Genomic DNA, 13585 nt, shown 5'->3' with positions numbered 1-13585 from the left:
CTCTTCGTGAGATAAGACGTTATCAAAAGAGTACCGAATTACTTATTAGAAAATTGCCGTTTCAACGATTGGTTCGTGAAATAGCACAAGATTTTAAAACAGATTTACGTTTTCAAAGTTCAGCGGTTATGGCTCTCCAGGAAGCTAGTGAGGCTTATTTGGTAGGTCTATTCGAAGATACTAATCTGTGTGCCATTCATGCTAAAAGAGTCACCATTATGCCCAAGGATATCCAATTGGCTAGAAGAATTCGCGGAGAACGAGCATAAATACAAATTTTTTTTTTTTTTTTTTTTTATATAAAATTACATTTTATCTATTTGATTATAATAGATTTTTTGTTTTATATATATATTGTAAGTAAAAACGGTTCTTTTCAGAACCACAAATAATTTAACATTTATGATAGTAGTATAATATTTTGATATAAATATAGGATGTTCGTTTGAAAACATTGAAATATAAAAGAAGGATGTGATTGTTGATTGGGTAAAGAAGACGCACGCACGCACGCACACACACACACACACACACACACACACACACACACACACACACACACCGCACGCACGCACGCACGCACGAGATAGAGAAAATTATTATTTTTAACTAACAAATTTTAGACAATATCGACATATAATAATTGAAAGTTTATAAAACAGATTAGATCTACTATATCGTAGGTAGGTCGAGACAAATCTAGAAGGTGGTAACAACCTACATTACATCGATCGATGAAAATGTTATATATAACATAACATATCAATTATTGAACCGAAATTCAAAAAATTCTTGTTTCATCAAAACAAACATTATTTGTTTTTCATTTTCTTCATAAATAAATGAAAAAATTGTGGCCCTGACAAGGGCCATTTGTTATTATTGTCGATTGTCGTCGTACCCATCATCAGTCCGATAATACTTCTCGATTGTTGTACTATCTTTCTGTCAGAAAAAAAATATTCTTTTTATTTCTTCTTTTTAGGAGCGGCGGCGGCGGCGGCTTTTCTTGCTTTAGGAGAGGAACTGCTAGCAGCTGCTTTCGCAGTTTTCGGTTTTGGTGCTTTCGGCTTTTTCGTGGGACTGCCTTTATTAGATTTTTTTGCTTTAGTAGGATTCTTCGTTTTAATTTCGGATGATGCGGCACTGGCTGTATTGGTAGCGGCGGCGGCGGCGACTCCTCCTTTAGCCGAAGATTTTTTATCTGTTTTTTTGGCAACTTTAACGCCTTTCTTATCAGTAGTTGGTGTTGTTGTTGTCGAAGTTTTTAAAGAAGCCGCTGCTGTACCTGTCGTTTTTTTGCCTTTATTAGATTTCTTAATACTTTTCGATTTATCCACTCCTCCTCCTCCTCCTCCTCCTCCTCCTCCTGCAATAATAGCATTTCTTTTTGCAGCTGTTACAATTTTTTTGGATTTAGTTACGCCTGGAGTAGAAGCGGCTGTTTTCTTTTTCTTTTTGTCAATAGCATTCGTTTTAGCCGAAGTACCACCAGTCGAAGTTGCCGAAGCTAACTTGAACGATCCGGAAGCTCCTTTACCTTTAGTTTGTACCAAAGATCCCGATACTACAGATGCTTTCAAATATTTTTTGATGAATGGCGCTACTTTTTCTGCATCAACTTTGTAATTGGCAGCAATGTACTTTTTAATTGCTTGTAAAGATGAGCCTCCGCGTTCCTTTAAACCTTTGATCGCATTGTTTACCATTTCCGAAGTCGGTGGATGAGATGGTTTGGTCCTAGGATTTTTAGCTTTTTTTTCCTTTTTATTTATTGGAGACGACGAAACCTGCGGTGAATTAGACGCAGACGTTGCGGTTACAACCGAAGTTTGATTTTCTGTATCCGCCATAACTACTAACAAACAACCTTGAGAGTTATTATATCGTCGATAAACTACACTAAACTGATATAAAAAAAAAAAAAAAATATTGGATGTACTTTTATATTTAGTTTTAAAAAATTTCACCTCTCTATATACTTAAAAGTATAAAAGACTTTTAATTTTTCGCGTGTAATGAGTTACAAGAGGAGTCATTCAAATAAAGCGGACGGAAGACTGAACGAACGAATAGAACTAAGTTAAAAAACGAACCTCATAAACCAAACCAACCTCAAAAACCTTGGTTTCTTCGAGATTTTCGAATCGAATGTAATGAAAAAAATTGACAAATAACTAACTAAGGTATACTTCGAACTTTCGCCGAAGTTTTACTATAATTTAATAATTGCTAACAACGTTTGTTATTAAAAAAAAGTACCACTTAAAAATGGTTAAAAATTTATTTCCGTCGATGCTTAGCACTTTAGATATAATTTCGAAATTAAATAAAAGTCCTTCTTAAAATACAATGAAGGTAAAGAGAAACGTGTCTATTCACAATAATGACCAATATTTAAAAATATCAAAACGAATTGAAATAATACCGCAATTATCATTTGAACGGTGACATGTCTACCCTGATTTACGCGACACGTTTCTACTATATGTTCCCAACTAATATATTATTATGAGTATTTTTCAATAACAATGTGTTCCGACATACTAAATATAAGAAAAATATCAAATTTCAATATTGGAACCCGCGTATATTTCATTTTAGATATCGAATGGTGGGTAAGTGGTAGTAGCAAATTATAATTATTACAATAAATTGATTGACTGATTAAATTTTCTTTGAACGAGCTACTTCGCTCTATTCGCAACTATGTCTGTCTATTACAATATTTAATATTTTATCCGACATTTTTTATTCTTTTTTACATTGTATAGTATATTATTTTAGGAAATGAACATATTTTATTTAAAATTTCAAACCAATTTGAAAAGAAAAAGAAAGTGTTTATAACATAATTTCAAAGACGCCACAAAAACTACTTTGACAACGGCAACCGACCAACCGCTTTGTATGTTTTATCTTACCGACGGTCGGGTTTTTTTTTGCCTTTAGCCGACAGTGAATTAGTATATGAAACTTTTTTAAACAAAAGCGACGTTAGAAAGTTTTTATATATATATATATATATATATATATATATATATATACATAATTTTCAGTTAAGTGGAATATCAATTGAATTAAAGTCAGTCAGTCGTTCGTTCGTTGTTATCATATATCATATAAATAAAAAAAAGTAGTATTGTGGTTCTGAAAAGAACCGTTTTTTTTTTTTTTTTTGTCGATGTTACCATTTAAGTAAATAAAATAAAAAATTTTCGGTCAATATAGTAGATGTGTTATACTTATTATTTAGAACTAGTATATTTGGTAACGGCTTTAGTTCCTTCACTGACTGCGTGTTTTGCTAATTCTCCGGGAAGCAATAATCTCACTGCAGTTTGAATTTCTCTACTTGTAATTGTTGAACGTTTATTATAATGAGCCAATCTGGATGCTTCGGCGGCGATTCGTTCGAATATATCATTAACAAAACTATTCATTATACTCATAGCTTTACTCGATATACCGGTATCAGGATGAACTTGCTTAAGTACTTTGTAAATGTAAATAGCATAACTTTCCTTCCTCCTCCTTTTTTTCTTTTTATCGGCTTTCGAAATATTCTTTTGAGCCTTTCCGGCTTTTTTCGCTGCCTTTCCGCTAGCTTTTGGTGGCATTATTTCTCTTGAAATAAAATAAAAACACTCGAATGACGTACCGTTTTTATCGAAAAATGGGTAAAATTAGCAGTTAACAGCACTTATGTCCATCTCTTTTATATCAACGTACGTAATTCTAATAGGCTCCGCCTTTCTACGTTTGCGCATTTGCTATAATTTCATTGGTAGGGCATGTTAATATAAATAAATAGGTCGAGTGTAAATTTTTTGTTTAACAGTTAGTTTCGTCGCATCGGTTGCGCTTCATAGTTTTCAATTGACACAGTTCTATTTTTTTTTTTTTTTTGAAAAAGAAAAATATATATAAAAAAAAATGTCTGGACGTGGTAAAGGTGGTAAAGTAAAGGGAAAGGCAAAGTCTCGCTCAAACCGAGCTGGATTACAATTTCCTGTAGGACGTATACATCGTTTGTTGAGAAAAGGCAATTATGCAGAACGAGTCGGTGCCGGAGCTCCAGTATATTTGGCAGCTGTTATGGAATATTTGGCAGCCGAAGTACTCGAATTAGCAGGAAATGCTGCTAGAGATAACAAAAAGACCCGTATAATTCCAAGGCATTTACAATTAGCCATTAGAAACGATGAAGAATTGAATAAATTGTTGTCTGGAGTAACCATCGCACAAGGTGGTGTTCTTCCTAACATTCAAGCTGTACTTTTACCGAAAAAGACAGAAAAGAAAGCTTAATTCTTTATTAATTATATTATTTTTCTTTATTTTATCGAAATACATATGCATAAACCGGCCCTTTTAAGGGCCACAATTTTTTTTATTTTTATATATATATATAAAAAAAGAGATTATAATATAGTTAAATTTTATATTATATATATATATATATATATATATATATATATATATATATATATATATATATAGAGCTAGATAGATTTATTGATTCGTTGATTTCTCTATTTTCTTTGGTTGAGATAGAAGAGATTCTCGTGTAACGTACTGTTAGATAAAAAAAAAATAAATAAATGTCCTGATATATAAGAAAACTTATCATCTGTAATAATAACTGGAATTGTGGTTGGTTAATGTGATTATTTTCAGCATCGTTAATAATAACGTTCGTACTAGAAATAAAAATTGCAAATAATGAGATGAAGATAAATAAAAGTTCCTCTACTCGCTTATGTTCTTATCTATATGTATGTATGTAGTGTATATGTATGTGCGTATCAATAAATGCGAGGTTGTTCTTATATATAAGAGAACAAACTAATGTGTAAGTTATTTATTTTTTTTTTATTTTCATATTCAAGCAAAATATGTTGTGGTTCTGAAAAGAACCGTTTTTTTTTTTTTTGTATATATACATATGCTATGGGAAGAATGCGATGGAGGACATATTCTTCTACTTCAAATATGAAAAATGAAAATTAACCACCAAAACCATATAAAGTACGACCTTGACGTTTTAAAGCATAAACAACATCCATAGCCGTTACCGTTTTTCTCTTAGCATGTTCAGTATATGTTACGGCATCTCTAATAACATTTTCCAAAAACACTTTCAAAACTCCACGAGTTTCTTCGTAAATTAATCCCGATATACGTTTTACTCCTCCACGTCTAGCTAATCTTCTAATAGCAGGTTTGGTAATTCCTTGGATATTATCACGTAAAACTTTTCGGTGTCGTTTTGCACCCCCTTTTCCAAGTCCTTTACCACCTTTTCCACGACCGGTCATTATTTTTCTTTTATTTTGTTTTTTCTATATACCTAAAACAATCCGATGATAACTTCGAAAAGACTTCAAAATACTGACCTAAGAATTTTCCCTAATCTCTTTATAATACCTATCGGCTCCGCCCATTAGAAAAAGTACGCACCAATCCCAGATTAGTACTCCGTAATGTTGGGCAAAGCTATAAAAGAAGGTCATAAATAAATTTATCTCCAGTTGCTTTCTTAGAGCGCTTCGAGAAGGTCGCGAGTACGGATTAAAGGACTGCTGTATAATCGGTCACTGTTTTATTTTAGAAAACACACCGGTAAACGCAGGGTCGCCTACTGCGGTTAAAAATTCTCGCTGACAAAGAAACTCGTATTATTAGTGTATACCATTGCAAAAAATGCCCCTTTCGGGGCTTTGTTGCTCTACCTACCTGCCCTTTTCGGGGCTTTTTTTTATAATGAAATAAACCCTTTCGGGGGCAAGTGTTTCAAGAACCAACGTGAGTCCTAGGATCAGCCAGTTTCAGGTGAATATTATTTTCATTTTTATAAAACACTAACAGGCAATCAAAAGGGTCAGGAATTCTTTAACCGGGGAGGAAACTCCCTCCGGCAGTGAGTCCGCTGTCGGCTTTGATAGCCAACTCTTGTTAGGTACTAACAAAGGATTTCAATTCTCGAAATCCTTATTTCTTATCCTCACTTGATCTGACTCTATCGATCTTTTATTTCACCTATTTCACTTTTGAAAATGCCCCGAGTACCCCGTTCCCCCATTCAAACCCGAAGTAAACCTGTTTCCACCATCGATGAATTCCCACCACTCCCTACCAACCCCAATTCTCCTTCTGAGGAGGAAACCTTTGCAGAATTGGTCGCAGAATACTCGCGGTACAGTCCAAATCAATTCACCCAAATTCGTAATGCCATTGAGTATATCAAACGGAAATCACTCGAGAATAATAGAAGCTCCTCACCAGCACCATCTGCGGATTCCTATGCTTCTAGGGTCTCGCAGAAATCGTCCAACTCTAAATCCCAGCGTGTTGATTATACCCGACAAGGCGCGATCCCCAAAAACAAAATTCCCCCTCTAAATTCCAAGTCAATCTCAATACCTCAAAAGCCAAAAAAAAATACCCAAAATACCACTAAACCCCAGGCACCAAGTCAAACCCAGACTCCCAGAACCCACCAACAACCCCAGACCCCCAGAACCCACCAACAATCCCAGACCCCCAAAACCCACCAACAATCCCAAACCATCACCCAAACACTCAATTTGAGAAACCTCCCAACTAAATATACCTCACAGAGAGAGCTCTACAATCTCCTCAACACGCAAGAGCTGTTGAGGGGACAAATGAGCTTTCTCAAAGCTAACCCCAATGGAACCGCCCTCCTCAAAATTCCTTCCACGTTTCATCACGAAACGTTGGCAAGGAAAATCCGTTACGCCATAGGCGACGAGAAAATCGTCGTAATCCCGATAAACCCTCCCCAAAGAGCCCAAAAACCCCTCACCACTAAAACCAAAAAAACCACCTTTTCTCTGGTCTGCAAGAATGTAGACCAATCCTACACCGAAGAAGAGTTCCTGGAGATCCTCTCTATCCTGAAATTCCCTGTCCTTAAAACTTGGAGAATTATAGCTAGATCCACGAATAAACCCACATCCATGTTCCGAATTATTACAGATTCCGAAACCGCCTACCATCACGCCCTAACCAAGGGTATTAACTTCCACGGGCTTCCGCACTACTGCGAAGCCTCAAATTCAAACACCATACCCGCAGTCCCCAAATACTGCAACCGTTGCTCATCTACCGGCCACTCCGCAGACACCTGCAATGCCAAACCTATTTGTCCAACCTGTGGTGCTTCTGGTCACAAGCCAGAAAAATGCCCAAAAGCTAACTCCCCTACCTGTAAAAATTGCGGCGGACCTCACCCCGCCTTCCACCCCCGCTGTCCGAAAAGGATTGAAACTCCGAAAGCCCCCCAGGATACAGCCCCAGTCACCCTAGAAAAACCTCAAACCCCTTACGACCTATCTACTGACACTAAAATCCTAATCGAAATCCTGGCAACAACAATAATGAACGCCATCCCTACTTCTCGGGCGCTAGTAGCCGAAACGCTACAACGCCTCATTCCCCCTTTTTACGGTTATAATTGTACCGTAACCAGCGGCGTGGGTAACCGCATTCATTTCGCTTTCACCCAAAAACCAAACACGTCCCACTGAAAAAGTGTAGGGTTAGCCCTAGCAACGCCATTTATGTCAATACTGACATAACCCCCATTCCAAGCCGCCTAAATGACCTCCAAGCCCCTTCTAACTGATTCGATCCATAGAATCAAAAATTCCGTGGCGAAAGGGACCCTCCTCATCCTTCCTCAATTTCCTCAATAATAGCTCCCATATCAATCAGATAAATTCCTACCCCCAACACCCACCCTCATTTTTATCCATCGTCGGAGTTGCAGGTTTTCTGCGGTTTCCCTGCAACCTGGAGAACCGATTCTCCAGACAAATGTCCGACGATAGGGAATAATACAGCCGCAGCTGTACCCGCCCACCCCCAATTAGATTAAGAAAAAACAAAAAATAAACAAAAAAAAATATATAAAAAAAAAACCCCCCAAAAAAAATATAAAAAAGAAAAAAAAAATCTTAACAAAAAAAAAAATGTAACTGCACCGCTAGAAGCAGCCGAGCAAACACTTCCCAACTAAATATCCCCACACCCAGCCCTGCAGAGGAAAAAATTCCTATATCAGGGCCTAATGCAAATCATAACCAAATTACCAAAAAAAAAAAAAAAACCCTTCCTTCCTAATTTTTCACAACGAATCTCTCTTTTTTAAATTTATCTCCAGTTGCTTTCTTAGAGCGCTTCGAGAAGGTCGCAAGTACGGATTAAAGGACTGCTGTATAATCGGTCACTGTTTTATTTTAGAAAACACACCGGTAAACGCAGGGTCGCCTACTGCGATTAAAAATTCTCGCTGACAAAGAAACTCGTATTATTAGTGTATACCATTGCAAAAAATGCCCCTTTCGGGGCTTTGTTGCTCTACCTACCTGCCCTTTTCGGGGCTTTTTTTTATAATGAAATAAACCCTTTCGGGGGCAAGTGTTTCAAGAACCAACGTGAGTCCTAGGATCAGCCAGTTTCAGGTGAATATTATTTTCATTTTTATAAAACACTAACAGGCAATCAAAAGGGTCAGGAATTCTTTAACCGGGGAGGAAACTCCCTCCGGCAGTGAGTCCGCTGTCGGCTTTGATAGCCAACTCTTGTTAGGTACTAACAAAGGATTTCAATTCTCGAAATCCTTATTTCTTATCCTCACTTGATCTGACTCTATCGATCTTTTATTTCACCTATTTCACTTTTGAAAATGCCCCGAGTACCCCGTTCCCCCATTCAAACCCGAAGTAAACCTGTTTCCACCATCGATGAATTCCCACCACTCCCTACCAACCCCAATTCTCCTTCTGAGGAGGAAACCTTTGCAGAATTGGTCGCAGAATACTCGCGGTACAGTCCAAATCAATTCACCCTAGTTCGTAATGCCATTGAGTATATCAAACGGAAATCACTCGAGAATAATAGAAGCTCCTCACCAGCACCATCTGCGGATTCCTATGCTTCTAGGGTCTCGCAGAAATCGTCCAACTCTAAATCCCAGCGTGTTGATTATACCCGACAAGGCGCGATCCCCAAAAACAAAATTCCCCCTCTAAATTCCAAGTCAATCTCAATACCTCAAAAGCCAAAAAAAAATACCCAAAATACCACTAAACCCCAGGCACCAAGTCAAACCCAGACTCCCAGAACCCACCAACAACCCCAGACCCCCAGAACCCACCAACAATCCCAGACTCCCAAAACCCACCAACAATCCCAAACCATCACCCAAACACTCAATTTGAGAAACCTCCCAACTAAATATACCTCACAGAGAGAGCTCTACAATCTCCTCAACACGCAAGAGCTGTTGAGGGGACAAATGAGCTTTCTCAAAGCTAACCCCAATGGAACCGCCCTCCTCAAAATTCCTTCCACGTTTCATCACGAAACGTTGGCAAGGAAAATCCGTTACGCCATAGGCGACGAGAAAATCGTCGTAATCCCGATAAACCCTCCCCAAAGAGCCCAAAAACCCCTCACCACTAAAACCAAAAAAACCACCTTTTCTCTGGTCTGCAAGAATGTAGACCAATCCTACACCGAAGAAGAGTTCCTGGAGATCCTCTCTATCCTGAAATTCCCTGTCCTTAAAACTTGGAGAATTATAGCTAGATCCACGAATAAACCCACATCCATGTTCCGAATTATTACAGATTCCGAAACCGCCTACCATCACGCCCTAACCAAGGGTATTAACTTCCACGGGCTTCCGCACTACTGCGAAGCCTCAAATTCAAACACCATACCCGCAGTCCCCAAATACTGCAACCGTTGCTCATCTACCGGCCACTCCGCAGACACCTGCAATGCCAAACCTATTTGTCCAACCTGTGGTGCTTCTGGTCACAAGCCAGAAAAATGCCCAAAAGCTAACTCCCCTACCTGTAAAAATTGCGGCGGACCTCACCCCGCCTTCCACCCCCGCTGTCCGAAAAGGATTGAAACTCCGAAAGCCCCCCAGGATACAGCCCCAGTCACCCTAGAAAAACCTCAAACCCCTTACGACCTGTCTACTGACACTAAAATCCTAATCGAAATCCTGGCAACAACAATAATGAACGCCATCCCTACTTCTCGGGCGCTAGTAGCCGAAACGCTACAACGCCTCATTCCCCCTTTTTACGGTTATAATTGTACCGTAACCAGCGGCGTGGGTAACCGCATTCATTTCGCTTTCACCCAAAAACCAAACACGTCCCACTGAAAAAGTGTAGGTTTAGCCCTAGCAACGCCATTTATGTCAATACTGACATAACCCCCATTCCAAGCCGCCTAAATGACCTCCAAGCCCCTTCTAATTGATTCGATCCATAGAATCAAGAATTCCGTTGCGAAAGGGACCCTCCTCATCCTTCCTCAATTTCCTCAATAATAGCTCCCATATCAATCAGATAAATTCCTACCCCCAACACCCACCCTCATTTTCATCCATCGTCGGAGTTGCAGGTTTTCTGCGGTTTCCCTGCAACCTGGAGAACCGATTCTCCAGACAAATGTCCGACGATAGGGAATAATACAGCCGCAGCTGTACCCGCCCCCCCCCAATTAGATTAAGAAAAAAAACAAAAAATAAACAACAAAAAAAATATATAAAAAAAAAACCCCCCAAAAAAAAAAAAAAAAATCTAACAAAAAAAAAAAATGTAACTGCACCGCTAGAAGCAGCCGAGCAAACACTTCCCAACTAAATATCCCCACACCCAGCCCTGCAGAGGAAAAAATTCCTATATCAGGGCCTAATGTAAATCATAACCAAATTACCAAAAAAAAAAAAAAAAACCTTCCTTCCAAATTCTTAACAACGAATCTCTCTCTCTCTCTCTCTTCTAAATTTATCTCATTCATTGTGTGTTTATCGAGTTGCTATAGCGGTTTAGTATATTGACATTTCTTATATACTTACAAAAAAAAAATAAGATGGCTCGTACTAAACAAACTGCTAGAAAATCGACTGGAGGGAAAGCTCCTCGTAAACAATTAGCGACGAAAGCCGCCCGTAAAAGCGCACCAGCTACTGGTGGAGTAAAAAAACCTCATCGTTATAGGCCAGGTACTGTAGCTCTTCGTGAGATAAGACGTTATCAAAAGAGTACCGAATTACTTATTAGAAAATTGCCGTTTCAACGATTGGTTCGTGAAATAGCACAAGATTTTAAAACAGATTTACGTTTTCAAAGTTCAGCGGTTATGGCTCTCCAGGAAGCTAGTGAGGCTTATTTGGTAGGTCTATTCGAAGATACTAATCTGTGTGCCATTCATGCTAAAAGAGTCACCATTATGCCCAAGGATATCCAATTGGCTAGAAGAATTCGCGGAGAACGAGCATAAATACAAATTTTTTTTTTTTTTTTTTTATATAAAATTACATTTTATCTATTTGATTATAATAGATTTTTTGTTTTATATATATATTGTAAGTAAAAACGGTTCTTTTCAGAACCACAAATAATTTAACATTTATGATAGTAGTATAATATTTTGATATAAATATAGGATGTTCGTTTGAAAACATTGAAATATAAAAGAAGGATGTGATTGTTGATTGGGTAAAGAAGACGCACGCACGCACGCACGCACGCACGCACGCACGCACACACACACACACACACACACACACACACACACACACACACGCACGCACGCACGCACGCACGCACGAGATAGAGAAAATTATTATTTTTAACTAACAAATTTTAGACAATATCGACATATAATAATTGAAAGTTTATAAAACAGATTAGATCTACTATATCGTAGGTAGGTCGAGACAAATCTAGAAGGTGGTAACAACCTACATTACATCGATCGATGAAAATGTTATATATAACATAACATATCAATTATTGAACCGAAATTCAAAAAATTCTTGTTTCATCAAAACAAACATTATTTGTTTTTCATTTTCTTCATAAATAAATGAAAAAATTGTGGCCCTGACAAGGGCCATTTGTTATTATTGTCGATTGTCGTCGTACCCATCATCAGTCCGATAATACTTCTCGATTGTTGTACTATCTTTCTGTCAGAAAAAAAATATTCTTTTTATTTCTTCTTTTTAGGAGCGGCGGCGGCGGCGGCTTTTCTTGCTTTAGGAGAGGAACTGCTAGCAGCTGCTTTCGCAGTTTTCGGTTTTGGTGCTTTCGGCTTTTTCGTGGGACTGCCTTTATTAGATTTTTTTGCTTTAGTAGGATTCTTCGTTTTAATTTCGGATGATGCGGCACTGGCTGTATTGGTAGCGGCGGCGGCGGCGACTCCTCCTTTAGCCGAAGATTTTTTATCTGTTTTTTTGGCAACTTTAACGCCTTTCTTATCAGTAGTTGGTGTTGTTGTTGTCGAAGTTTTTAAAGAAGCCGCTGCTGTACCTGTCGTTTTTTTGCCTTTATTAGATTTCTTAATACTTTTCGATTTATCCACTCCTCCTCCTCCTCCTCCTCCTCCTCCTCCTGCAATAATAGCATTTCTTTTTGCAGCTGTTACAATTTTTTTGGATTTAGTTACGCCTGGAGTAGAAGCGGCTGTTTTCTTTTTCTTTTTGTCAATAGCATTCGTTTTAGCCGAAGTACCACCAGTCGAAGTTGCCGAAGCTAACTTGAACGATCCGGAAGCTCCTTTACCTTTAGTTTGTACCAAAGATCCCGATACTACAGATGCTTTCAAATATTTTTTGATGAATGGCGCTACTTTTTCTGCATCAACTTTGTAATTGGCAGCAATGTACTTTTTAATTGCTTGTAAAGATGAGCCTCCGCGTTCCTTTAAACCTTTGATCGCATTGTTTACCATTTCCGAAGTCGGTGGATGAGATGGTTTGGTCCTAGGATTTTTAGCTTTTTTTTCCTTTTTATTTATTGGAGACGACGAAACCTGCGGTGAATTAGACGCAGACGTTGCGGTTACAACCGAAGTTTGATTTTCTGTATCCGCCATAACTACTAACAAACAACCTTGAGAGTTATTATATCGTCGATAAACTACACTAAACTGATATAAAAAAAAAAAAAAAATATTGGATGTACTTTTATATTTAGTTTTAAAAAATTTCACCTCTCTATATACTTAAAAGTATAAAAGACTTTTAATTTTTCGCGTGTAATGAGTTACAAGAGGAGTCATTCAAATAAAGCGGACGGAAGACTGAACGAACGAATAGAACTAAGTTAAAAAACGAACCTCATAAACCAAACCAACCTCAAAAACCTTGGTTTCTTCGAGATTTTCGAATCGAATGTAATGAAAAAAATTGACAAATAACTAACTAAGGTATACTTCGAACTTTCGCCGAAGTTTTACTATAATTTAATAATTGCTAACAACGTTTGTTATTAAAAAAAAGTACCACTTAAAAATGGTTAAAAATTTATTTCCGTCGATGCTTAGCACTTTAGATATAATTTCGAAATTAAATAAAAGTCCTTCTTAAAATACAATGAAGGTAAAGAGAAACGTGTCTATTCACAATAATGACCAATATTTAAAAATATCAAAACGAATTGAAATAATACCGCAATTATCATTTGAACGGTGACATGTCTACCCTGATTTACGCGACACGTTTCTACTATATGTTCCCAACTAA

General features: G+C 37.7%; 1 protein-coding gene across 1 annotated transcript; it reads right to left on the bottom strand.

Annotated features, from left to right (window-relative positions):
- Positions 1-3248: 3248 nt before the first annotated feature.
- On the bottom strand, positions 3249-3620 carry LOC130452209 (histone H2B). The gene has a single exon (XM_056791506.1). The coding sequence runs from the start codon at positions 3618-3620 to the stop codon at positions 3249-3251; it is 372 nt and encodes a 123-aa protein (XP_056647484.1).
- Between the last annotated feature and the right edge of the window lie 9965 nt (positions 3621-13585).

This window comes from Diorhabda sublineata, unplaced genomic scaffold (genome assembly GCF_026230105.1).
Source record: "Diorhabda sublineata isolate icDioSubl1.1 unplaced genomic scaffold, icDioSubl1.1 Dsub_29, whole genome shotgun sequence".
In the NCBI taxonomy this organism is placed as follows: Eukaryota; Metazoa; Arthropoda; class Insecta; order Coleoptera; family Chrysomelidae; genus Diorhabda; species Diorhabda sublineata.
This window is presented reverse-complemented; position numbering and strand designations above follow the sequence as displayed.